General features: G+C 38.5%; 2 protein-coding genes across 3 annotated transcripts in view; both read left to right on the forward strand.

Annotated features, from left to right (window-relative positions):
• The first annotated feature begins 262 nt into the window (after positions 1-262).
• Positions 263-16649, forward strand: LOC113174542 (neuronal acetylcholine receptor subunit alpha-7-like). 2 transcript variants are annotated; one of them, XM_026378605.1, is made up of 10 exons: positions 263-344; positions 3586-3725; positions 4110-4154; positions 6968-7077; positions 8315-8394; positions 10526-10711; positions 10849-11043; positions 14809-14895; positions 15304-15413; positions 16107-16649. In XM_026378605.1, the coding sequence occupies exons 1-10, from the start codon at positions 290-292 to the stop codon at positions 16647-16649; spliced, it is 1551 nt and encodes a 516-aa protein (XP_026234390.1). In that variant the 5' UTR covers positions 263-289. The 2 variants fall into 2 exon arrangements, with proteins under 2 accessions (XP_026234390.1, XP_026234389.1); XM_026378604.1 differs by having other exon boundaries at positions 10544-10711.
• A 1994-nt stretch (positions 16650-18643) lies between these two features.
• The window catches only part of trip4 (thyroid hormone receptor interactor 4), a 59521-nt gene continuing 51476 nt past the window's right edge, over positions 18644-26688 (forward strand). Inside the window, exons 1-11 of the mRNA XM_026379077.1 lie at positions 18644-18809; positions 19261-19442; positions 19606-19736; positions 19859-20074; positions 20180-20258; positions 20348-20453; positions 20614-20829; positions 20937-21066; positions 21324-21514; positions 21748-21872; positions 22026-22117. Coding sequence (XP_026234862.1) covers positions 18730-18809; positions 19261-19442; positions 19606-19736; positions 19859-20074; positions 20180-20258; positions 20348-20453; positions 20614-20829; positions 20937-21066; positions 21324-21514; positions 21748-21872; positions 22026-22117 — 1548 coding nt within the window. The 5' untranslated portion in view covers positions 18644-18729. The remainder of the gene's footprint in view (positions 18810-19260; positions 19443-19605; positions 19737-19858; positions 20075-20179; positions 20259-20347; positions 20454-20613; positions 20830-20936; positions 21067-21323; positions 21515-21747; positions 21873-22025; positions 22118-26688) is intronic.

Genomic DNA, 26688 nt, shown 5'->3' on the forward strand with positions numbered 1-26688 from the left:
ACAGAGTACAGACAAGAAATGATTAGTTGTCCTTTATAGATTATAGATCATTTCTCACCACATGCTAAGACTATGAGCTGGTTCATGCTAAGTCAGTGAACCAAGTTACTGGGCAGAGTTGTCCAGTGGAACAACAAATCTTTCTTTCTGCCAAACAGCAGCTATTCATTAGGAGGAGGGGTTATTTAATGCACACACACGCACACACCCGCACGCACACGCACTGTCTTCATTCCCGCATCCCGTCCTCTTCAGTGATGAAGTGAGGAACCTCTCTGCTGGACTCATCATGGACTTGGTGTATTTGTTGCTTCTGGCTGCAGTCACCGCCTGCACTGTGAAAGGTAGGCTGTCAACATCCGCTATAATTACGAATTAACTATCATCATGTTATTAGGAGGCGGAGGATCCCTCCTTCATTTCAGTTTGTGCGTTTCATAATTGACCCGCTTCCCTCTGGATTAACTTGCAGGGAGTTAGGCTGCATTACCTGTTGTTACAAACCCCGAGTTGTGGTAAGATGTAGTTTTTAATGATGGAAGGAGTCCCCCCCCCCCCCCCCTTTTTAACATGTCAACACTGCTCTGCAGGACTCGGGTCCAGTTAGAACAAATTAACTGTTCAAGCAAAGTGTGAAGCTGAAGTGTTCGTTAATGTGGCCTAAATAAATAAAAACATGTGTAGAAGTACCTGACGAGACCTGTTTGAGATCAACTGTACAAACATAGACGCATCTTGGTTTTTGTGTTTGTGGAAATGCAGCCACAGCAGAAATGTGATGACCTGCAGCTTTGTGATCCACTTTACATCCCGTTTTGTTTTTCATGTGGACCAGTGACTGATGTCACGTCTTCGCTAATCATGTCTGAGATTTGTCATTAGTAGCTTCAAGTATAGAAGATAACATAAACTGTAAAAATCGAAATGAGGAACACAACATGACATTTAAAAAGATGTCCCCTGTTTGCTTAAATTATGCTTAAGGTACGTGAATGTGTGGTAAACTGAATTGATTGAATGATACTGTACACACTTGTGTTTATATGGATCCATAATTATCTCTGAATATCACGATAAAAGCAAAGCCAGTTACTCAAAGGAACTCTGGCTGTGATAAAATGTATGGTAAGGCAAATATCAGGGCAAGAAAAATAACAACCATCAGGACATTTTGGAGAGTTGGTCGCTAAACCCAAGCAACCAGACAAGAAGAGCCCATAAGTCCTACTATCAGCACATTTGGAAGAGTAGCTAGATGGATGCTACTGTGAGTAAATGGTAGATAAACAACATTTAAAGCACTGCTCCAGTGTCTACAAGACCTGAGGCTGGGGTGACCAGCAAGATATTCTGGAGCAGGTTCAGGACAAGTCTCTGACTGTCCTTGAGTGGTCCAGCAAAGACTAATGCAACATCTATGGAGAGACCTGCTCACAGATGATCTCATCCAATCTGATGCTGCTTGACAGTGATAAAGGGATAAACCACCTAAATCCAGGTGTGAGAAGCTTGTAGAGTCTTAGCTGAGAAGAGTTCAGGCTGTTATTACTACCAAATGGGCTTCTTCATTGTATGGAATTAAGGGTGAGAGATTTCGGTTTAAATGATAAATCTGTATAAATTTCAAAACACTGAATTTTTCATCTTTTGACTTTTCCTTTAAAGGTTAATAGCTATAGATTTATGAGCAAAATGGCAAAATGAAGACTATAAAATGTAATGTATGTGTAAAAGGAGGTTTAAATATGAAACTAGAGTTAGCTGGAACATATATTTCCTCTACTATGTGTGACTTACTGTGCCTTGCTAGATATGAACATACACAATTCCGCACATTTATATTTTTAAAAAGTTTGATTTAAAATATTAGGAGTCCAGCTCTTTGAATGGTAATGACTTAATGCAACCTTCACAATTTGCGCGTCTCATCAGTTTTCCTCAGATCATCTCTGAATTTTAAATATTCTGATTGAGGCAGTTAATGTAATTATTGGTGCTCTTCAGTCGGCACTTCACAGGCACTAGTTAATAGAGATCAAGAGCATAGATGGTGAGATGGAGAACGTCATGTTAGTGCGTGCACACATACATTCAAATGTCTGAGCATATGTCTCCAGTACTTAAAGACCATGCCCATCTCTCTGACATTATTGAGGCTGTTAAACTTGATTAAGATGTAGAAGACTCTGCTTCTTCTTGCTTCTCTGGCTCCCAGCTCACCTTCAGCAGCATATTGGCATCAAATCAGAAATGTTTCCTGTATGGTCTGATTGTAATGTACTGAGATGAATTACAGAAAAAAAGACACACATTGATTTCATCTTGCTGATCTTCATAGTGAAATTTGATTATGGTGGAACTGGGAGGGGGCAGATTCACAGGGGAGTCAGCCATAGACAAAGACAAGCCTTCAGCCAATCTTTTAGTCCTTTTTATGAAAGCTGGATGCGACGGAGAGCAGAGGCATGAGGAGATGCCTAGAGACATCAAGGTCTCTGCCAAATCATCAGGATAATGCGCTTCTCATAGGTGGTTTAGGATAATTGGACTATGGCCATTAGTGAACTGAAGAAATGCTGCCAAATACGCTCCATAACTCAGGAAGGGAGATGCGAGTGTGTTAAAATGAGGGGCAGGTCTGATTTGTGATTGCACAGTGAAATGAATCTAGTCCAGGTATTGTATTTGAATAATTGCCTTGTCAGGCTGCATATGTTTCACCACTCTAGACTTTAAAGTATTTCTCTCCAACACTGACTAAAGTAGCAGGTTTTATTATTGATTATCATTTAAGTAAAAAAAAAAAAACACCATGTCAACCTTTTAATGAAATGCAGCTTAATTTAAAGTGAAGTTTTGGTGCAGCCTCAGTCCAGCAGATCTATATGCAGGAGGGTACCTAAGAGTGATCTATCAAGAGGTCTTAAATCATCGAGAGTCACCTGGTGTAATCCACCTTAGACCAGAGTGACTTACCTGATAAAATAGCAAGAGTATGAGGCAAGATCAATAATTACAAACTCATGTAAAGAGCTTCACGGAGCTTTTAGCTTTAGCATTTTTAGCAACTCCCTGCTCAACAACAGATGGTTTTTTACCAGCTAGATGGTAAACTTTATAGTGAAACGTTTAAGAGCTAAATAATTCATCAGATGAAGTCAAACACCGTCCTATGTTTCTGTCAACCAGTGTATCTGCCTATTTGTAAACCAGTTATTATTTTGCCAGCACATAGCTGCTCATTACTGTGGTGTTTCTGTGCTGCATTGCACTTCTAGAGGTAAATAAATGGCTAATCACAAAAACTTCAGCACTGTGACAACAGTATGGTATCCTTTAGGTCATGGATTTTAAGAAATAAATGATCAGCTATATAACACAGAGTGAACTGAAATAACCTGTCTGACTATAATGAAGTTCTGTTTATTTTACAAAACAATGTGCTGCAGAATCACTGTGTAAATGCATGTTTGGCAATGAAATTAAAAATGAATTGGCACCTGATATGACTAACAATGTCTGTTTACCTCATTTTTTTTCTGAAGTGCAGCATAATTACTGTCCAGGTTTCTCTGTCTTCTTTAGTTTCTCTTCAAGGGAAACACCAGCGCAGACTGTACAGAGACCTGATGACTGACTACAACCCTCTGGAGAGACCAGTTTTCAATGACTCTCAGAGCCTCACTGTTCACTTCGGTTTCAGCCTCATGCAGATAATGGATGTGGTACGTAAAGAAAGTAGATACACTGCAAAAGATGGTAATATAATAGCTCACACTTGTTTAGGTGGTAACCGACAATCAAAGTTAAAAAAGTAAAATAAAAACTACATTTAAGTAAAACTCTACTTTTGCTGTTATTTTATTTAATTGTCTTTCTAGTTATCGTTCATAGACAGTGGTACATTTTCTTTCGTCTAGATTGTTGTCACTGCTTAAATGTCAACTCTTTTTCCATCACAGCAGCTCTGAGGTGTTAAGCTACTGTGGAAGTTAATACATGAGTAGCAATACTTCTTCTTATGACTTGTAAACTGAAAACAGAAATATACACACAGCATAAACCCTCACTGGTAAAAATCTATATTAAATATGATGTGTTTCTAACAGGATGAGAAGAATCAGGTTTTGACAACCAACATCTGGCTGCAACTGGTAAGATGTTTCTCTGTGCAATAAGCTGCTGAATCTTACTGTAAGTTTACACTTGCACACATTTTACCACACGTTCAAAAGTAAATCCATCAGTTTAGTTAGTGGTTAGTTATTGTTTCCCCATCTCTATGCTAAGCTAAGCTGTCTGTAGCTTCAGATTTAGTAAATTTAACTCAGAGCAAGAAGTGAATAAACATTGTTCTTACTTAATTCTGTACTTGTACCTTAGCCTTTATCCCATTATTAATATTTATATCAATATAATAATGTATAGTTCTTATCTGACAGTTTATTACATCTACTGGTACACTAATGTTTTTCCTTTTCATCAACCGCAGGAGTAAAACCTTGCCTTCTCCTCCATGTAGTGAGATGAAGTGTGTGGCCATGATGTTTTATAGCAGCCTGTTCATCCTTTGACACTAGTTCCCTACTGCTGCACCGTCAGCAAGCTGTATCAAGGCTATTTGGGCTCTTTTAAATTATCCTGTGGAATCACAGCGGGAGTCTCACTCAGTCTTTTCCCCAGTCCCTGAATAACATAGCCTAGTCAAACTGTTGTCTGTTGTTGTTAACTCAGTTAACATTTTAAGCCCTATAATAAAAATACCATATATATTATATATTACCATAAAGTGTGGTACTGTGTAACTATAACACTGTTGTATTTCACAAAGAGCTGAAAATACCAAAATATAAACTTTTTTGCTGTTGCTGTGGCATCCCTGACATTATAGGCTATGCATGATATATTTTTATTTGATATTAAAGTTATGTTATACAGTCAATCTGCACTTCCTCTGCAGAGCCTCCCCAGATAATGGGGAAGGGATTTGTCTGCAGGTGTTGCTGCAACAGCTGAACATATTATGTAGAATATTCATAAAACAGTCTCAACACAATCATCTCATCCAGTTCAGTGTTACTGGTATTTACTTTACTAGTTTACTGCAGTGACAAATCTGAAAGACAAGACAATCATAAGAGAAATCTGCTAAACAGCAACATAAACTAAATATCTTCAGTACATGACATTAGTCCAGATAGTAACCTGTAAAACTACAGCTATTTTAATGAAATCTTTACTATTGCCTCAGTCTACTTGTGTGGACTCAAAATAAAACTGTAAATTCACCTACCAGGTCCCCTAAAGCACATTAATTGGCACTTTATACTTTTTTTGTTTTGTTTTTTTGTCGGTACAGAAAATACTGCCACACTAGCTGTTTCTCCCTGTTTTTAGTCTTTGTGCTAAGCTATCCCAACAGGAATCCGACTATAGCTTCATATTTACCTCATTAGAGTTGTTTTGATGTTCTCATCTAATTCTCTGCAAGAAAGCAAGTACATTTATTCCCCAAATGGCAAATATTTAGGCTCCAGATCTCCAGTGGAGCTCCAGTACTTGTTTTTAAAAAATGCATCAATCTAGCTTACCCAACCCTTATTGGACGATGACCTTTATGGTCACAGAGTTTTAGAGTTTGGTTTGAATAGATTAAAAATGAATAATGGATCCAAAGCCCTTATCAAAAGTAATTTCAAAGCATTAAAAATGAAGTTAGTATGTGTGGTCAGCCAACCGAGCTGGAAAACAGCCAAAGTTTCTGTTTGCCCACATCCTCTGTCCTAATGATGTGCTCGATTTTAAAGAAGATCCAATATAATGAAAGATTCAGCTGTATAATGTTTTGATTGACACAACTGTGCAGTTTTACCTTGAATAAAACTGTCACCAGGAACAAATACAGCATCAGTCCAGAGAGTTTTGACAAAACAGTGGTGTTTCTCTGTGATACTGGAGCCATTTCTTCATGTTTTATCCTTTTGTATTTTGTCCCATTTTGATGCCATCTTGGCTTGTTTAGCCCTGAGCTCAGCCCTGTTAACATATTCAGGCATACCTCTCAACCCATTATTTACAATAGCCGCAGCACATGGCTTTAAGCATCAACGATACAATTGATGTGGCTCTATTGATTGAAGTGTCAGTCTGTCAGTCCACCACTTTGATCCAGACTGAAATATCTCAACATCTAACAGATTGCCATGAAACATTCATGGCAGCTTCAGGGGCGGGGGGTGGGGGGGGGGTGGGGGGGGGATTTTGATACCTGATGAGTTTTTCTGCTCCGAGCAGCAGCAGCAGCAGCAGGTCGACATTTTCAAACATTTGCTGAAATATCTTGGTCCTGTATCTGCCACCTGCAGTCTCTGTTTACTAAGATAGTGGGCATTGTAAATACTGTGAATGTACCTGCTAAGTGTGATTACAGAACTGTTAGTGTGGCTGTAGAGTCTCAGTGTTGTTGTGATATTTCCATTTGATTTCAGGTTCAAATGCTGTTAATGCCTCTTCACTACACTGATGTCTGCAAAGAGAAAAATGTGATGGGTATTATCGTCCGTGTGCCGCCTGGAATTAAAGCGATGAGTTTGACTGCCAGTTGTTGAAATCAGTAACCTGTATAATAGAGTTTGTTTGACACTGCTCTGTACAACTATAATACGTGTATTCAGTGCTGCTTACTGTTTCAATTCCCAAAGAACTTGCCCGGATGACACTGAGAGACTGAACTCAATTTCTGTAACATGTCCCTGCATGATGCAACCCACAGATGCTGTCACATACATTTATTTTACTCATTATAGTAACTGTTACTGCCTGTAAGAAACACACAGTGTTAAATCCCAGCTTGAGGTTTCAAACAAGCCTCATCAAAATGGAGGCAGAGGCCCGAACCAGTTTAAAGGATCTGTTAAAGACGCTTATGTGGAAAAGGAAAAGAACAGTGTCTTTCTGTGTCCCACAGTACTGGAATGATTATTACCTCCAGTGGAATACATCGGAGTATCCCGGAGTGACAAATGTGAGATTTCCTGACCATCTCATTTGGAAGCCAGATATCCTGCTGTATAACAGGTAGGCATTGTGAGGCCAGACCTGCTGGGTGCTGAGCTGTAATTGGATATGCATGGTGTGATACTCAGCATGCATGCACTATCGTCTGCACAGTATAATGGGATTCTTTTTGTGTGCCAGAGTTAAGAAGAAGATGGTTAGAGTGACACTGACTCTGATTTATTATTTAGAATAGATGTGATATTACCACATGTAACTTTTCAGAAACGCAAAGAATTTGTTTGTTTTGGACCTGTGATTTTGTGCAGTTTGAAAATATATTCAGCATTACTAACTCATAAGAGGCAAGTAGAATTTAAGAGGAATCTGTGGCATTGGGCTATTTCCTGGAGTCCTGTCACACAAGTCATGTACAGATACCTGTAAAATTGGCCTGTGAATGAATTTAGACTTTGTTACTAAATTAAACTAAAATTAAAATAAGAAAAACTACGTGAAAGCTACACTCGAATGGCTATCATGTCAAAAGAACGCTTTCCTTGAAATATGTTTGTGGCCTTCCTGCGTTTTTGGGTTCCCTATGTCCACTAATTAGATTGTGTTATGTAAGTTGGTTTTCATAACATGTCAAGGTTAGCGCTGTGCTGCACTTTAAATACATGCATTAGAGCCTTAAAGAGCTCTTTTGAGCAATAAATCATTTAGACAAATGAATACAGTTAAGTATAAGAAAGACAATTTTATTCTGTCCCTTATGTAAAGTGCCACAGAGATCACTATTAATCAATCTTTAAGGGAAAGAAAGATCTGAACAAATTGCATTAGAGGCACTCTAATCTCCCATCAACTAATAAGGGGGAAAGCATTGAACTTCATTTGTCATTGGTCCTCTGAGTAAAGCCTTGATATGAGACTCTGAATCAGACTCTGCTGCGAGTTTCTTTCTTTTTTAAGGAGCTCTTTCAACTTCAGCTCAACCCTGCCTGCCCCTCTGGGGAGTTCATTTAGATGCAGTGAATTGTGGGTAGAAAGGAGAATGAGGGTATCCACAGAATAACCATCTCCGGGGGAGTGCTGCATCAGACGCGACACCTTGTGTGCTGTGTACCTGCTACAGTAATTAGAGAAATGATTATTTTTCACCCACATCTGTTCCCCACATTGTTTGTGGCTCATCCAAATTTGTGCTGCCTCGTGAATAATAAAAGATCTTTCAAAGGTTGTATCACATTGTGAAGCTGTATTTGAGTTACATGTAACATATGAGTAAATATTGACAGTTGCATGTTGTCCACAGTGCAGACGAAAGATTTGATGCTACTTTCCACACCAACATTTTGGTCAACTCTTCGGGCTCCTGTTCCTACTTACCTCCAGGTAAGACTCATTATCTACCTCAAACTTAAGAATTAGTCATTGGAAATGTTAGATGTTGGTTGATGGCATTCATTAATTTAAACCACGTTTTAAATGAAAGCAACTATGATTACTTTATGATGCCCTAATGCTATATGCAAATATCATCAAACTACTATCAATGCTGTCTTCTGATTAATAGTCATGTTTTAATTTGCACAAAAAAGGAGTTTAGTCCTTGTCAAATGTGCATTTATCAAACAGACATAATCCACCTTAGGTATGTAGACTACATCTATAATTTATTAAATGTAACTCAGCTCTTACCATCATTACACCATTATAAACTGAATAACAACTATGCTGGATTCTCTTATGGGGATTTCTACTAATGTTTAGTAAAACAACCACAGCTTCCCCTAGTTTTTCTTTGTCAAGCAGAACCAAGAGTTGATTTTGATTTATTGACACCACATGAACATTTTTACTGGGAGTTTCTGAAACATATGCGAGCTCATCTAATGTTTTTACAAAAGAAGAGGCGCCACTCTGTTGACAGTGTGGAACCACAGAGGCACGTATTGTTCAGAAGTGTTACAGAGTGAAACCCTTTACCTCATTATACTGAACAATCTTTGGCTACAGTGTGACTGTGGAAACAGGGTAAATTTTGCTTTTTTGTTGCTGTTGAAATGGAGATGCCTTCCTTCGTTGAAGCAGAGCAGATGTAACATCATCGAAACTCATCAGTACACTCCCGACAGCAGAATTAACAGGTGCGGGAGCAATAGAGGGAGGAGAAACTGTCCCCTGGTTAAGCGATTGCAAATGGTGCCATTTTCTGGGACAGATTTGAATAAAGTTGGATATACTGGGGCAGCTGTTAGTGAACCTGTTAATATATTATTCGTGAACTGTATCTGTGGGCGACCTATTGGTGCTTCAGGTGGCTGCATGTAATAGGAGGCTTGTGCATTTAAAACAGCCTTGTGTAGTTACTTAACGTCCTATAAAAACAGATCAAAGAGGTGAAACAGGACTGATGAAAAGTCACAAATTAACATTCTATGTTTTGTTTGCTTAATCTGCAACTTAGATATGTTTGCATGTGAATTTTGTTTCCTTTGGACACAGTCTGGATAGCTGTTTCTCCCTGCACACACTCTTTATTCTAACTGGTATCTAGCTGTCTACCTATATAATGTGTATATATGTTTTAACATGGTCTCAGTGAAGCACTTTTCCTGATCAAGCCTCTACTGACCCACCACCGTCAGACTGTGTGTTAAATATATATATGTATATAAAAAAAACTATAAAAGTATAAACCCATTTGAAGATGCACATGTATAGGAGCACAGTGGAACAGAAGGGCTCCCTGCCTCAGCTGTTGACTACCGGTGTCCCTGGGAGGCTATTCCCCCATCACTCTTTTTCCCTTTAACACGCAAAAGTGCTGGCCTGCTTTGCCTCAGCATTTTAATCAATACTGGCGTAAATAGCTCCATCACTGCATTTCTTCTAGCTTGATTGCCTGTGTCACAAGCAAATTGCCTCTCAACTTTGTTCCCAGTGAACCCTGGTCGAGCGCCATGTCGGTGCATAATAGTCATTCAACGCTTGAGCTCCACACAACCACATTAAATGAGTAAAACTATATGCAGATATGACCTAGGTGGCTGGCCCAAATCATTTGAATTTCCTCACATTTGTCTTTGTCACCGAGGTTCGTTCCAGTAAATAAGAGCCATTCCATTTGCCTGCTCCCCATCTCTATTCATTTCCCGCTGAGGTTTATCATCTTCCTGGCACTGGGGGAGAGGAGAGACCTTGTTTACTGCTAATGTCTCATATCTTTCTTAAATATGAATGGAAATTAGTTTGGTGCCTGCCTCTCCTGAGGGATTAGTGGCCACTTTCATCTCATTGTCATATTGGATTTTTTACTCTCCCTGAGATGGATGGTACTTGGACTCCATATTTTCTCTGAGTAAAACCTCTCGTGTTTTTTTTTTTAATCTTCCGCTGCTTTCTCCGTTGTAGAGTAGTTGAAAATGCTCTCTGTCAAGATATCAGCCTATGTGTTTCTGCCTCTGTCTTCAGTAGCCTTCTACAGGTGAAGTACAGTACATATCAAAACCTGGTCTCTTTATGTTTCTCACCACAACAGGGATCTTCAAGAGCACCTGCTACATCGATGTGCGCTGGTTCCCCTTCGATGTCCAGAGATGTGACTTGAAATTTGGCTCCTGGACATATGGGGGCTGGTCTCTGGACTTAAAGATGTTGGAGGCAGATGTCACTGGCTACATAGCCAATGGAGAGTGGGATCTCGTTGGTAAGAGGGACGTGTATAGGATGGATTTACAAAAATGCATCACAATCTTATTATTGCACTATGTTGGTGAAACGATAACGTCTTCATACCTTTTGACTTAATTTATCCCAGACCGTGTTTGCTTTTGTGTCACTCAGAGGTTCCTGGACGGAAGAGCGAGCGTTTCTATGACTGCTGCGAGGAGCCGTACCCTGATGTCACCTTCACTGTGGTGATGCGGAGACGGACCCTCTATTATGGCCTCAATCTGCTCGTTCCATGTGTCTTGATCTCCACTCTGGCCCTGCTTGTCTTCCTGCTGCCCGCTGACTCTGGCGAGAAGATCTCACTGGGTTAGAGCAACTGGAGTTTACACACTCACACAAACACACCCACAAATACCATTGATCACTAGTGTGGTGTACTGCACTTCACAAGTGAAAAGTAATACACTCTCTATTGTTGGGAGGTGAGACGCTAAGTTAATAGTAATACTGTAGTCACATTAATTTTCTAAGAGTTGCGGTAAGTTGCTCTTTTATTTTTGGATCTGTTATTTAAATAGTGAACATTACTTAGTTGCAGCACAGAAATGTCAACTTAATTACAATCGAAATCTTATCCGGAAAATCATTTAGTGTCAAATTGGTCATTTTTGACTATATTATGTGATTCTGTGTTGACTGAGTTTGTGACGTTGTGGTTCCATTATATTTTAAGGTTGTTCTCATATATTTGAAATATTTTTCAATGCTAATTAATACGTAACTTCACAAAGGTCTTGGATAGAGGATTTCAAATGCGCTTTGGCACATAATTCCAACAAAGGCTCCATTGAATTTATTTATATGAGAGTTGCTTCTTGAGCTGGATCTGCATTACAATATGCATAGTAACCGACGTCTGTGAATACAAATTAATTAAATTTAATTTGACTCAAGTATTTTATTGGGAATAAGCAGCAGACGAAAAGGTGGCAAATTCTTAGAGCCACTCTAAAATATTATCACGTCAGTTTAATTTCAAATGTGTCAATACATTACAGAGATTTCAAGCAAACAACAGACACACTCGGACCTGACAACATAACTTTCATGGTGGTAATGTAAGACACACCACTACAAAGTATAATCAGTAACTGACTACTATCTATTGTCTGTCAGTTTGACTAGAGATGTACTTTCTCATGCACTAGTGTCCTGTGATGTGATTATTGAAAAATAAGACTATTAGTGTGAAACCAGTCTTCTTTCTTTCTAGATCTAGATTTCCACATCTCCCTCTCTCTCTTTCTCTCTCTCTCTCACACACACACACACTCTCGCTGATGCTGCTATCTCACCGGCAAATGACATTACATATAGTTAATATGATGGCAAGGGGCTCTGCTTAGACCTCTTGAATAATTGACCATATCATCCTGTGTGTCATCATGGGGGCTTTAATGAGAGGACAGATGCCCTTGAAAGATATTCACTTCTTCCTACTTATTTGAAATTTTTATGTCATGATTACTGTTAAGATGACATGACCCTTAAAATCCTTCATTGTTCAAAACCTTACAGTGTCTTGAGATTTACTTTTATGGCCTTCAACTATGTTGAAGTGGTTTTAACTCACAGCCAGTCTTTTTATTTCTTTTTATTATTTTATTAGTCTTCGTATCCTGTCTTATTTGTCTCTAGAGAAATCTGTAATTTTATGAACAACAATGGCTTTTTATTAATTCACTTCCTCCGTGGCTTCGTGAAGTGAGATGATAATCAGCTCTAAGTGAGTGACTTAACTGTCAGAGGACCAGGAAAACTGTTTCATCTTATCACAGCTGTCACAGTTGACTTGAATGTTTCATGCATAAATTATAGAGACTTTATGTGGACTGTATGTGCAGGAGGGTAGTTGTGGTGATAGTGGTGTGTTTAGGTGTGTTTTGTATGTGGGTGGCTTTGATTCATAAAATTTGCGCCTTCCTTAAATGATTAGGGCCTAGATTAGTGTTGCAGTTGAACTCCTTCATTAAAAAAACTAACCTGCTAACCAAAATGAACTGTATTAGGAACCACATGTGTGCACTCCTTATGATGCTTTGATGATAGCACATAGGTAGATAAAGAAAACTGGAAATGAGAATTGCTCATGTGAAGTATCCTATGCCGATATCAAGCTCTTAATACTCCTTATCACAAAATATCTTTAAAAGGATTTAAAATACATAGTTCACAGCACACATGAAGTGTTACTTTTTTAATGCAACAGTCAGGCAGAAAACAGGAAGGTAGAATCAGCTGAAAGTTTATTAAGCAAAAACAGTCAGAATTAATGACAACTGTCATACACAACAACAGTCAGCATTCAAAGTCAGCTCCTACACACTTGTCCGGCTAAATAAGCCATAGACACAAAATGTGGCTCATTATAGGCCTGAGAAAACAGAATCATTTAAGTGATCTCAGAACATCTGGTGGTTAGGTAAGATGATGATGTTTTTTGTTATGTCATTGTTATTCTTCTATTACATCTCTATTGTAATTCTATTTCCTAAGTTGTTAAAAGTTGTTAAAATTTAATTAAAAATAGTGTCTTTAGTCCTTACCTTACGTAATGTTAGGTTAAAAGTTTGTGCAAGCCTTTATTTTGAAGGACGGGTCACCTGACAAAGGTTAGTGAGGGCCTTCACTATGGGATTATAGAACAGAGCTAACGTGGATGCAGATGAGAGACAGACACTTCTAAAATAACCTTATGCTGCACATGGTTCAAGAGGCGCACACGGTGATTGTGCTCTAACTTTTACTTTTACGTTTACATGGACAATATGTTTGGCTGTTTCCATTGTACTAGAGTATTTGGGCCCGTTCCGTTGATGGACACTAGCTTAAGAGACTTTAACAATGACTGAGAGATATGTGTGTTCCAACGTTTACATCCCTTTATATTTTGAAAAACAATTATAGTCTGTGCACTTATTCTGTCATAGTTTCTGCATTTCACATACTGATGAGTTTTCATGCTGAGCATGTTTACTATGGTCTAATCTTAGTACAGTACATAACAATGTGATGTTTGCAACTACTTAAACTACTTAAAAACTAGGAGGAGATTGCAAAGAGATAGGCAAAACAGATACAGGTAGACGATATGGTAGTCTACAGAGACAGAGGCACTACACTTATCTGGCTGTGATAGTCATGTGCTGGACGAAGAAAAGGACTTTATGAGGGAGATGGAAATTGGTGTGATGGCTGTGAAATTTGAGAATAGGGAAACAGGAACAGGTGAGCAGAAAGGAAAAGGTGTCTGAGACCGTCTGATGGTTAGGAGGAGACATTTAGGAGACACAAACTGAGATTTTGGATGAAGAGAGACTACACAAATAAAATTGAAATGGGGCCGAGCCTTAATACAATATACTGTAAGTATATTAAGTGTGATTCAGCTGTTTGTGTCCGCACATACAGTATGAATGTGTCAGAGACATTGTCAGCAACATTTTCGAGCAGTTGGCAAAATGACATCACCATTAAAGACATAATTCAGGTTAATGATATTTTCTCAAACACAACAACATCAGATATTGTAAATGAGATCATGTACGCACAACTCAAAGCTATTTGAAAGTCTTCGCATGCTCCTTGGCAGAGCGGCTCCTAGGGTTTTTCAGACTTGTCAGCTTACCTGCAGTTAACTAAGATTTGGCTCTCAGCTGAGACTTTCAGACTTTTAATAAAACAGCAAAAGCCAGCGGCTTAGCAATGACACTCGCTTGTGAAAACTCTCATGTTTATCCACTATTATCCACCTTTACTGTTTGCTCGCAGGTATTTTAAAGATATTAGTTCGTCCTTTTCTGCGTGAGCTTTAATGGTGATGATGGTGGTTGGTGATGCAGAGAGTAGAAGTTGTGACACCTCCATCATTCATTCATTCATTTGGGGGGGTTTATTGTTACATTTAGCTTCCGTGCACTATGCTATTGTGGAAGAGTATCATAACATTTGAAATAAATTAAAATTGCAAAGTATCGCGAACACATGGTTGTCATAACTGTGTGTTCTGAATACTTTTGCATTCAGTAGTTTTGTTGCAAAGTGTTAACTGAGATTTCTTCTCTTTCCCAGGAATTACAGTTCTGCTTTCCCTGACTGTCTTTATGCTACTAGTTGCAGAGATTATGCCAGCCACATCAGACTCGGTGCCTTTAATAGGTAAGCCAGGCTAAAGCTAAAAGCACTCACTATGGGTGTCAACTACTATCAGTGGGAAGACACAGCTGAAAATTTGTGTAGTCATTTTTTGTCAGGGTTTCTCTAATATCACAGTGTAACTCAATTTAAGCAGGCATCCCATATTTGTATATTTTTATTTAGAGGTATGAGTCACAGTAGTTGAGAAGGTGAAATGAAGAAATAGCTTTTTGCATTTATCCGAGACACATGAAATGAGCGATGTCCTTAAGTCAAGAAGGGAATTTTACTCCCGTGAGTTCTGAGCTTGTTCTTTTCCTTATGCTAAAACCTTTAAGTTTATACTAATATTTTCTATATGTCATTTTATTCACATTTATTTTACTACATGACACAACTTTCAACTCTGTCTTTTCCTTCTTTACCCAGCTGAGTACTTTGCCACTACCATGGTTATTGTTGGTCTCTCAGTAATCGCTACAGTTCTGGTTTTACAATATCACCATCATGACCCTGACGGAGGCAAGATGCCAAAGTGGGTGAGTGTTTCATTTTACACCAGGAAATCATGACTTATGCTATGATCTCATAAACAGCACACATTTCCCATACCCATACCCATCTAGTTGGATAAGAAAATTTTTTGTATTTATTATTAATACAATAGTGGTTTGTCAAGATGAATGTGTATTTGCTTGTTCAAGGCCATATTTCCACTAGATGTCTTTCACAGGTAGAAATGTAAGGAGACGTCCTCAGGGTAGCAAAAGAACCAAACACTGGGTTCAATTGAGTTTAAGTCGGAAAAATCTAATGTCAATTAGATTATATCAGTATTCTTCTGATATAATAAAATAGTAAAAAATATATACAATCAAAAAATGCTACAACACAAATCGGTGTTGTTACCTGTAGTTTAATATAGCCTCTGCAGTGAAGTTATTGTACTTAACCAACAATGTAAAGGTGATTAAATAAATAAATTAATTATTTAAGTAGATAAATTAATGAATGCAGTGGACAGTTTACCATCTGAAACTAACATTTTCTGTTGCCATCATAAAGTCTATTCAGCTTTTTATTGTGACTGGTTTGTTTAAGAACAGTGATTTTGCATTTAACACCTCTCGAAAGTGTTGATTTAGTTTCTAGCTTATTTTCGTTCTCATTTTTGTAAAGTCTAACTTTAAATAAATAAAAGCCTTATCCATCATCTCATTCATTTTGCAAAGACCCGAGTGATCCTGCTGAACTGGTGCGCCTGGTTCCTGCGTATGAAACGTCCAGGTGAGGAGCGAGTGCGTTCGGCCTGTCACAACAAGGGTCCACGCAGCAGTCTAACCAGCATGGACCTCAATGCTAGCACCTCGGCCTCCCAGTCCACCAATGGTAACATGCTTTATGTTGGTATCCGTGGTCTGGAGAGCATTCACTACTCCCCAGCTGCCATCTCTCCTGACTCTGGGGTCCTTTGTGGACGGCTGATTGGACGAGCAGGTGAGGATGAGATGCTCCTTCCATCAGGGCAGAGCTCCTCGATGGGCACTGTGGAACTGGAGCTAGCCAAGATCCTGGATGAGGTGCGCTATATTGCCAAACGTTTTCGTGACCAAGATGAGGACGAGTCTGTGTGCAATGAGTGGAAATTTGCTGCATCTGTTATTGACAGGCTTTGCCTCATGGCTTTTTCACTCTTCACTATCCTCTGTACAATTGGGATCCTCATGTCAGCACCCAACTTTGTAGAGGCCATCTCCAAAGACTTTTTCACTTGAGACATTTTTGAGAAATGATGTATCAACAAAAATTAAACTATACATATTTTTCTTATCACACTGTAAGCATTGGTAAATTCATAGTGACAAAATATGGATACAGTTAAATCTGCTATTGTGACCAAATATTTACCTATGCTTAAAGGAAACTCCAATTGAAAACTTCAGATACCTAATTCAGGTAAAATATCTGTAATTTGCATAAAAACAGTTGAATTCAAGCCATACATAATAATGGTAAAAATTAACCAGCTTTTGACTAAATGACAAAATCTAAATTTGATGCCTTTGTATTGAAACTACAAAACCTTGTTTAAGTGGTGTAATTTGCTAAACTACAATCAACTGTGGTTTGTTATGTGATGTCATCTGCATATTACTGTTATGTAAATTACAATGTATATGTTAGATCTTATATAAAATTCATTTCATATACAAAACATAAGAGCTATACAATCTTGTATTGAATTGTATTTGTTGTATTACATGAATGCTCATACATCCAAAATATTAGTGTAGTGTTGTACATTATCTTCTTATAAATGCTAATTATTATTTAAAAAAATCCTTATTTTAGCAATTATCTTACTCAGTGTTATTGTTTCTTGCTTATTTTCAGATTAACATTTTGTGATAATTAAAGAATTATTATGAGATTATCAGCTTTCTTTTTTGTTTTTTCATTTTAATTTTTTTCATTTTTTTCTGTCCAGGGAACATGTGAACTGTGACATTTAACAAATAAATGTATTTTCGGTATTTGGAAATGAGACAGACATGTTTTCTTGTTAAGAAAAACGGTGTTGTTTAGGACAATGCAAAGTATACTGCTGCTCATCCACATTTTCCTATTTGAACCACAAGCTACCTCAGCCCTTTTCTGTATTACAGTGCATCAAATTGAAATGATCAATGTAAATAAAACTGATAAACAGTTTGTTGACATTCAGCAAAAGCCAAAACTATTAGGTAAGACACAAAGGTACCACTCTTCCAAACTTGCTTTAATTGATTAATTAAATATATAATTCATATGAATATTAAGTAATAATACAATTTTAAAGTTGAACAAAAGAAATCCGTTAATCAAGCAAGTTATTTAAACATTCTTAAATACTGCTCTGAGAGAGTGACTTCAGTCATAGCCTGACTTTACTGCTGCTTTACCAGTTATTGGTTTACTTTAATTTAAACTCGATTCACAAGAAAATATGAAGTTGATTGCAAGACAAGACTACATGTGAGATTTCAGTTTTTAAGCCCATCATTTCACACATCACTTTCCCCATTCAATAAATGTACAAATTACAAAACTGCCCCCTAGTGACCAAATGTCAAAGGCACACAAAATTAAGCCTGCACGTACAGAACTCCAGTGTCACTATAGTAGGAGATACAGCTGTGTGCTTGTTGAAAAATATAAATATAATAACATTATATATAATATAATGATATCAGAATCAGAGAGGGAACAGGTAATGAGCATCCAACAAAAAGGGTTGTGCAGAAATGGTCAGAAGTCACATAAATCAAGAATACCCTAAAACATATAAGAATGCATGATATGTATGTACGAATATTATCTAAATCTACTTGAGGATAGGAAAATTGATAACAATAACACTTCGATCAGTGAAAAGTTTACTGTTTACTGTACTGTCTCTCCCCTCTTTCACCTTCCCGATACTGAAGCTGGTAATATATATGCATACTGGGTCATATTAAAATGAATACAGGTCACCAATCAAGAGGAGTGAACTACACCCTAATAAAATAAAAAGACATAGATACTCCACTTTAAATTTCCTGATGATGACACATGCTGCAACAAGACTAAATTCAAAATGAAGATTGTATGATAGGTTAGGGATATATTACAGAAATCTAGAAAAGAGGAACCTTGATCCAAATCAAGCGTTTTTTCAGGATTGAATTATGTACTGCTCCGGAATCGGAACGTCTGTGCACCTTTGTTATTCCGCCGACTGGAAACACATCCGTGCTAGTGTATAAGTTTGGATTTGACACGACACCGGTGTCTTTGGTTTGAGCTTTTTGCCTGAAGCGTTTAGTCGGTAAAATGTCAGACGCTTTGTTGCAGTGGTGTGTGGACCAGTTACACCACAAGTTTGGGTTGGAGGCATGTGAAGACATCGTCAAGTAAGAAATGTTAACGCTAGTTAAATCTGAAATGCAGTCTGCCACTTAGCTAACGAAGGCTAAAGTAACGTCAGGACAGTTTGATCCTGGAGTGTGATGCACTGTGTTTAACTTTAAATTAAATTGTTAATGTTTTAAGATGTCATCGATTAAGTTCACATGTCTGTGTTTATTTGAATGCTTTCCCCTGATACAGCTCTATAAGTGTGGCATTAAGTCATTACTGTTGCTGGAAGCGAAGTTGACAGTTTGACAGGAGTATTAGCTTTTTATTAGCTAACAGTTACACAATATGCTGTAGGTTCGCACCCTAAATTATTTTATTTTTTGTACTCATTACGTGGTAAAATCTGAGTGTGGATGCTTTCGACAAAGTGGATATTGCAAACATCCACTTTTATAGGTGAAATGTTATTATATTGCATTGTTTTTGTATCATTCTGCTCTCTAGATATATTCTATCTATTGAAAAAGCTGAAGAGATTGAGGAGTATGTGGGAGACCTCCTGCAGGGCACAGATGGAAAAAAAAGGCATTTTATAGATGAGTTCCTCAGAAGATGGAAGAAGACTCAAATGCAGGCCAAAGATAGCACGAATCTTTTCCTTCTTACAGAATCTGTTTCATCAACAGGTAGGCAAATAAATACCTGATACCTGCTGTTGATGTGTTTTGTTTTAGAAAAAAGTACTGCTGATCAAATACCTCGACAATGGGAATGTAATTAATCAACATATCGATATCCTTTCAGAAGAGCTGTCCACAATATTTAATTAAATTTGATCTCCTTTTCTAGATTCACAAGACATGATCAAAGATACCCAGAAGAAATCTAAACGCAAGGGTCGTAACAAACAGGAGGTGATGACCGTGGACCAAACAGAACCTGAACCAGAGGCAGTCAAAACCCCCATTGATCTAATGAGGGTGAGTACACATCAGCCTGTTTCTCATTATCTGGGGACATTAGTGACACAACACATTGAGTATTGATGATATGTTTAGTTTTCACAGTTTTTCTGTGATTTGTCTCACTTACTTTTTCTCAGGCCCAAGAAAACAGTAGTACTTCAACAAAGAAGAAAAGTAAATTTGTCAATCTGTACGCTAAAGAGGGCCAGGATAGGCTGGCTGTCCTACTCCCAGGCCGTCAAGCCTGTGAGTGTCTTGCCCAAAAGCACAGACTTATCAACAACTGCATCAGCTGTGGTCGCATTGTATGTGAGCAAGAGGGCTCTGGACCCTGCCTCTTCTGTGGAAACCTGGTACATAAGTGTTTCGAATCCTTCATTTGCATTTTTATATTTGTGATTGCCTACAAGCCTTCTCCTCTGGCTTAGTCTTTTTTCCCATTTTTTTTTCTGATGTAGGTCTGCACAAGAGAGGAGCAGGAGATTCTGCAGCGAGACTCTAACAAAAGCCAGAAACTGAGAAAGAAGCTTATGGGAGGTGAGAATCAAAACTAGTCAGAATTATTAAATACTAAAATCTATTTAATTAAAATGTATGTGACTGCTGTGCTTTTATTATGGTGACAGATTGTGGAGAAAGAGATTATCTCCCACACCAAGAGGCCAAGATGAAGACTGGCTTGGAGAAGGCTGTCCAACACAAAGACAAACTACTGGAATATGACAGGAATAGGTATAATTAAACACACAGTCATACAGACAACTCACAAGAATATGATAGGCTAACTGCTTGGTGTGCAGTGTTAATATTAAAACTGGGCATTTTCATTACTCTTAAAGGTAAATTAATGATAAAACATATCCATTTATGTACTGTCACGCTTCATTTTCAGTGTAAGGAGAACACAGGTTCTGGATGATGAGTCGGATTACTTTGCCACTGAATCCAATCAGTGGTTGTCACCCAGTGAGCGAGAAAAGCTAAGGAAAAAGGAAGAAGAGCTTAGAGAACTTCGTCATGCCTCTCGCAAGGACAGGAAGATCACACTGGATTTTGCTGGTAGACAAGTGCTTGATGAAGGAAACAACCTCAAAGAATACTATAACAAGTAAGATGGTGTCTCACACTACGTGAAGCAAGGCTGAAAGGATAGAGTTATGGTGCATAGTCAAGTTAAACACCATCTCCATTTGTGATGTTTGCAATAATTTGCAGGTTGGATGAGACCATCAAGGCTATGAAGAGTGATTCTACATCAAAATCACCAGTGTCCTCTGAAAGACAAGGGGGAAGGCAAAGCCTGAGAGAGTTGGTCAACCCAAACATAATGCAGTCTGCACCAGAGGTAGGAAATGTTTAATTATAGGTGTAGTAAAGGTGTCACCTTGTTTTACATGTTCAGCCCTGGGTAAATAACTATGTTTTATTTAAAATATTCTTGTGTATCATTATAAAACTTAAATGGCACATCAATGGGTTAAAATTACACTGCCTGGTATCACTGACAGCTGTATCACTCATGTGTTTGCATAGTACTTCTGTGCAGATGGTATTCATATAGACTCTACTAATGATATTAATGACAACAACTGTACTTTGTAGTGGGTGGATGTTGGAGGCAGTGAAAACTACAAGAGAAAAATGGATCATGGAAAGAGTTCGACAGAGGACAAGGATGCAGAACGTAACAGGTTGCGACTCCAAGATAAAGAGCTACAGGAAATGTCTGACGGAGGCTGGTGCCTTAGCATGCATCAGCCATGGGCTTCACTGCTTGTTAAAGGCATCAAGAGGTAACAAAATCCCAGATAAGCTTTAATTTTTTATCTTTGTTTGTTTTACCTTTACTACATTTTAATGCTTTGAAACAAATTTTCTACATTTTCATTATTTTTCACATTTCATGTGACTTGAAAACACTTTAAATTACATGAATACATACAAAAGGTGCCTTGATAATAAAAACTGAAAAACTTGTTTTCTGTCTGGCCAGTGACTATATAGATAACTTTTTGTGTGTGTCTAGGGTAGAGGGACGAACTTGGTATACGTCACACCGGGGTCGTCTTTGGATTGCTGCTGCAGCCAAGAAGCCCAGCCCTCAGGAAATTGCAGAGGTGGAATCTATGTACCGTCACATCTACAAGAAAGGTAAATCAGTAAAGTGTATTATTTGTACCTGTTTTATACAAACATAAGTGGTTCAGTAGCTGAAAACCACTACCACAGGGAGTAAATAGAGGCCTATTGTGCCTTTAATTTCGCATGGTGATGGATCCTTAATTGCTTTTGTTTTCTGTGCAGAACCAAGGTTTCCAAAAGACTACCCCACTGGCTGTCTGTTGGGCTGTGTCAACATGACTGACTGCCTGTCTCAGGAGCAGTTTAGAGAACAGGTCAGTAAAGTACACTACACCAGTTGCACCATCAAGGAGATACGGCTATAGTGTTTGATTTAGTCCCAGCATGTCATCGTAATTCTAAATAGACATAGATAAGGAGAAGAGGATAAAAACATAGGTGACAAATGATTTCATGCATGATGCTTTGCAAAGTTATTTTGTTACCACATGTGATTTGAGGATTTAGTTTTATCTTGAGCATCAGTCTTTGGTTGCTTCGTAATTCAATAATGAGTTGTTGCAACAGAACAAGTGAAAATGCGTGATTATTTTTGTGGACTGTTTGCTGATGTTGCTGACTCCTGGAACCCCTAGCTGTTACCATTTGACTTAAATATAGTCAGGGAGACTTCAGACTGAATAACATATTATCTTGGATATCAACATTGAGCACTTAATTCATCCAATACTACGCAGTAGGGGACAAAAACACATGCAGCACATTTAGAATCATGCAGCTGTCTTAATTATTCTTCAGACAAAACACATAGCTTTATATAGTGATACAGAGTGATACTGCATATTATGAATTTTGTGTAATTTGCATGTACTGGATATCGTACCTTGTGTGTAAAAGGACTGCAATATCATCTCTTACCAGCAGAGGTCAGACTGTTACTAGCTACTGCCTGTCTGCTTAAAATATTTTCCACTAGAGGCAGTATGCATCATAGAAAACATATCACAGCCCTCATTATACCACTTACCTCCCACCAAAATAAATGTTGATGTATACACATTACATTGGCAGCAGTCTTTTGTCTTTATGCAGCATACATACGTCACTCCTTTGTCCGCAAAGGGGCTTATTTGAAAGCAAAAATTACCATCTGACTACTAATATAAATCTACAGTGTGCTGCTACTTACAGTGAATTTCACTGTTTAGTATCCTGCACGACCACTTCAAGTGACCCCCCCCCCCTTTAACCAAAACGTTAGGACACTGTGAGGACTGTGAATATGTGCTGTGGCTGAGCACAGGGCTGCTCCGTTGGCAGTATGGTCAGTGCTGCAGATTTGGACTCTTCAACTGTTTGCTTGACGTTTTGCAGAGTATAACTGGAAAATATACCCTTTCTTTAAGTGACCATGTGTCATATACACAATGTTATTTGCTGTCAGTCAACACTAAATTATATCGCCATCCTCATCCTGGCTGTTTTACCTCTGGCTTTAGGACAGGGCGCCACTGGCCTCATCCTCTTACAGTATGTTATGAGAGTCGCCAAAATCGCCAAAGTGTTATGTTAACTTCCTCATTGTTAAAATAATTTTTGAGCAAAAATAGCATTAACTGCTTTCAGTTTATTGTTGAAATGTGAATAATTAGGGGGCTTCTTAGTCTTATTTGATAGTAAATTGAGTTTTAGACTGGAAGAATGGAGAAACAATCATCATACTATACGCCGATATGTTGTCTTTTTTTTTTTTTCTTCTTCTTTTTTTTTTGAGACGTTCTACTTCAAACTCTTGAATCCATTAATGGAGAAAATATTCAGCCCTAATTAGTATTAATTATTATTATTATTACAGTTAATAGCAACTCAACTGTGAACATATTTGGCAAATTAGTAGGTGTAGAGATATTAGACAAATGGGAGCATGCATTGATAAGAAATGCGTAAAATGCGAGGCGTTGCACAAACATGCCCTAAGCCTGTGAAGCTACAACCCTCAGACACACGCACACACGTCATCTTTGGTGAGTTACTATTCCATTAAGAGGATTTTATAATTTGTTACCAAATGATGTTGCTGTGCATCTCTGCATACACACGTTTTAACATATGTATCATTTTGAAACATCGATAATTGTCTCTAGTTTTTTTAGAGTAAAAAAAAAAAAAAATCACCTTTCAGTATGTGTGCTGCTACATGTTTTGCATTCTGACTGCTGGGACCTGTAAATCTCAGGGCTTTCCCCTTTTGTACTCTGTCCTCATTCTCTCCTCTACCACTCATTCCACCCAGGGCTGTAAAATCATGTTTGCAGGCAGTGTGACTGCCCTTTCATCCTGTGAAAGGGTGTGTATGTGTGTGTGTCTGTGTGTGTCCACTTGCACAGAGCAGCCATAAATAACACCCCCACCCCACACAAGGCCCCTCAGAAAAAAGAAAAGGCAGATGTAGAAAATAGTGAAGCCAGCAGAGAAGAACAACAGTACCAAAGCTTAATTGTGGTTCAGAATAGTGTGTTACTGCTTATTTCATGTACCATTATAGAAAAAGTACAGACTATTGCTGTTGCACGTGGTACTTTAAAGTTGCTTCCTATCATGTGAGTAAAATAGCACGTGGTGTACTAATGCATAGTAGCACATAGCTGAGAAGCAGGGCTGGGTGAGTGGGTGAGGTGTAGGATTTACTGTCCTGGGCTGGCAGCTGTGGGTGGTTAAAAGGGGGTGGTGGGGGAGTAAAGGACAGACAGCCATTATTCTTTAGGCTCTTCTAAATTTGCCCCTAGTAATGTATGAAATACTTTGAGAAGCGAAATGTGTCAGGCGATAATGAAGGAAACGGTGTGAACACAAAGATGTAGTAAATACAAACACTTGAATATCCTGCTCCCGGTGTCATAGCAGTCATTTCCCTGTTGGTGCGTAGTTGTACATGGAAGCAACATAAACCTAATATCCTGGTAACAGACAGTGAAGAAAGACCACCCCAGGCAGAGCAGGATTTCCATCTGCTTGACTTGGACCAATTCTTTCCTCCATTAGAAACTGACTGGTGTATTGATCCGCTCTCCCCATAATCTGTCACTCCTCCCAACTTGCCAGCCCCCTTTACTACTGATAATTGCCCAGCCATTATGATCTGTGTTCTGTCCCTCCACTCCTACCCCCAGTGCTCACTCAGCAATGAGTGGAGATGTACGCCTGACCTTGCTACTGCAGAGGGCACAGGGGGTGGGGGGGAAATAAAATAGGTGGAACATTTTTGTTGGAAGAGGTAGGATGAGATGATTAATAAGGATGAGTGGAGAGCTCCGTCCAGACTAAGCAGGTTCTGTAGGTGGTGGGTATAGTACAGATGGTTTACTTCACACATCCAAACGACGTTTTACACAGCAAGCGAAATCAAGCAGCATTATTTTATTTTGTGTACAACATTTATTTGCACATGCACAGACCCATTCTAGAGCTCCAGACTGGCTCACAGCACAGGCAAAGGCACATCACACCCCATACAGAGCTCGAATAACACCATCAACTTACTCCTGTGGTGCAATAATTGATTGGATCAATCCACACTCTTAATAAGGGTCTGATTTCTTGCTCTGTTCCAAAGACGATATCACCAGCTGTAGAGCTACACGTCTCAGTGAATACAAGTCAAAAGGATCTAATCTTTTGGACAGGCATGTCGTGACCAAAACAAGTGACTGTTCAGCTCTGTGTTGATTCATATGAAATGACTAAGAGGGCAATAAGGCAAAGTGGGCTTCTGTGTGTGTGTGTGTGTGTGTTTGTATTTGATCTGTACACAGTGGTACATTATCTAATCAAAAGACCCCATGAATTTCCTGGTGATGAAATGTTTACATAGTAATTCAGCCTAGATGTTTTTGAACAGTAAAACAGTCTGTGTTATCTAATGTTTCACACATAGGAACATTGTATTAACAAAGGGTTCAAGGATGATACATAGCAGGTACCCATGCAGCTATGTTTAGAGGCACACAGACATGTTTACAGCTGTTGTTCCCAACTAGTGAAGTCCCCTGTTCACATTGCTCCTTAGCCATCAGATCTCCTCCCATAGACTAAATCAGTTGTATTTAACAAAAGTCCAAATACATATAAGACATTTTTGTATGTTACAAGAGGAAAATTACACGTCAGTAATGAGGAATGATGGTAGAAACCATTATTACCATTCAGCTGATGTTATTACTAGCAGTAATGTTATTAGTGCTTTTCTAACTATGACAAGTCAACATTTGCTTAGAAATCTAATAAATGCTGCTGTAGCAACTCAATTATTTCTTACAATATAAGTTAACACAGTAATAGAGTATATACTATCACGAAATAGGTGTATATATTAAATTATAATTTTTTCAGCCACTTGTTAGTTTGTGTCTTTTTCTCTTTGGACACGAACGTCTGTTATACTGTTCAAACAGTTTTGTCTGCGTATATAAAACACCATCATCCACATTTGTGTTACTGTGTGCATTGGAATATTATGGACTGTAAAATGTGTTTGGTAGACTCCAGATAGACATTAGTGGAACAGCAGATGAGAAATAATATACACTGCTCAAAACAATTAAAGGAACACTTTTTAATCAGAGTTTAGCATCTAGTCAGTTAAACCTTTGCATTTAGCTGGGTTCAGTGTCACTGCACAGGCCTCTGCAGGCTAGACAACAACACCCTGAATGCCATTAGGTTTGTGGATGAAATCCTTGGACCCACTGTCAGACCCTACACTGGTGCAGTGGGTCTTGGGTTGCTCCTGGTGACAACAATATCCGACCTTATGTGGTGAGAGTAGGCTGGCAGTTCCTGGAGGATGAAGAAATTGATATAATTGACTTACCCCCACACTCGCTTG

This window comes from Anabas testudineus, chromosome 3 (genome assembly GCF_900324465.2).
Source record: "Anabas testudineus chromosome 3, fAnaTes1.2, whole genome shotgun sequence".
In the NCBI taxonomy this organism is placed as follows: Eukaryota; Metazoa; Chordata; class Actinopteri; order Anabantiformes; family Anabantidae; genus Anabas; species Anabas testudineus.

What these genes read in the sequence shown, in the direction of transcription:
- LOC113174542 (XM_026378605.1), top strand. Translation starts at nt 290, where the DNA reads ATGGACTTGGTGTATTTGTTGCTTCTGGCTGCAGTCACCGCCTGCACT. An exon ending in TCATGCAGATAATGGATGTG is followed by an intron (nt 3,726 to 4,109) that starts GTACGTAAAGAA and finishes TGTTTCTAACAG; the next exon opens with GATGAGAAGAATCAGGTTTT. An exon ending in GAGGCAAGATGCCAAAGTGG is followed by an intron (nt 15,414 to 16,106) that starts GTGAGTGTTTCA and finishes CATTTTGCAAAG; the next exon opens with ACCCGAGTGATCCTGCTGAA.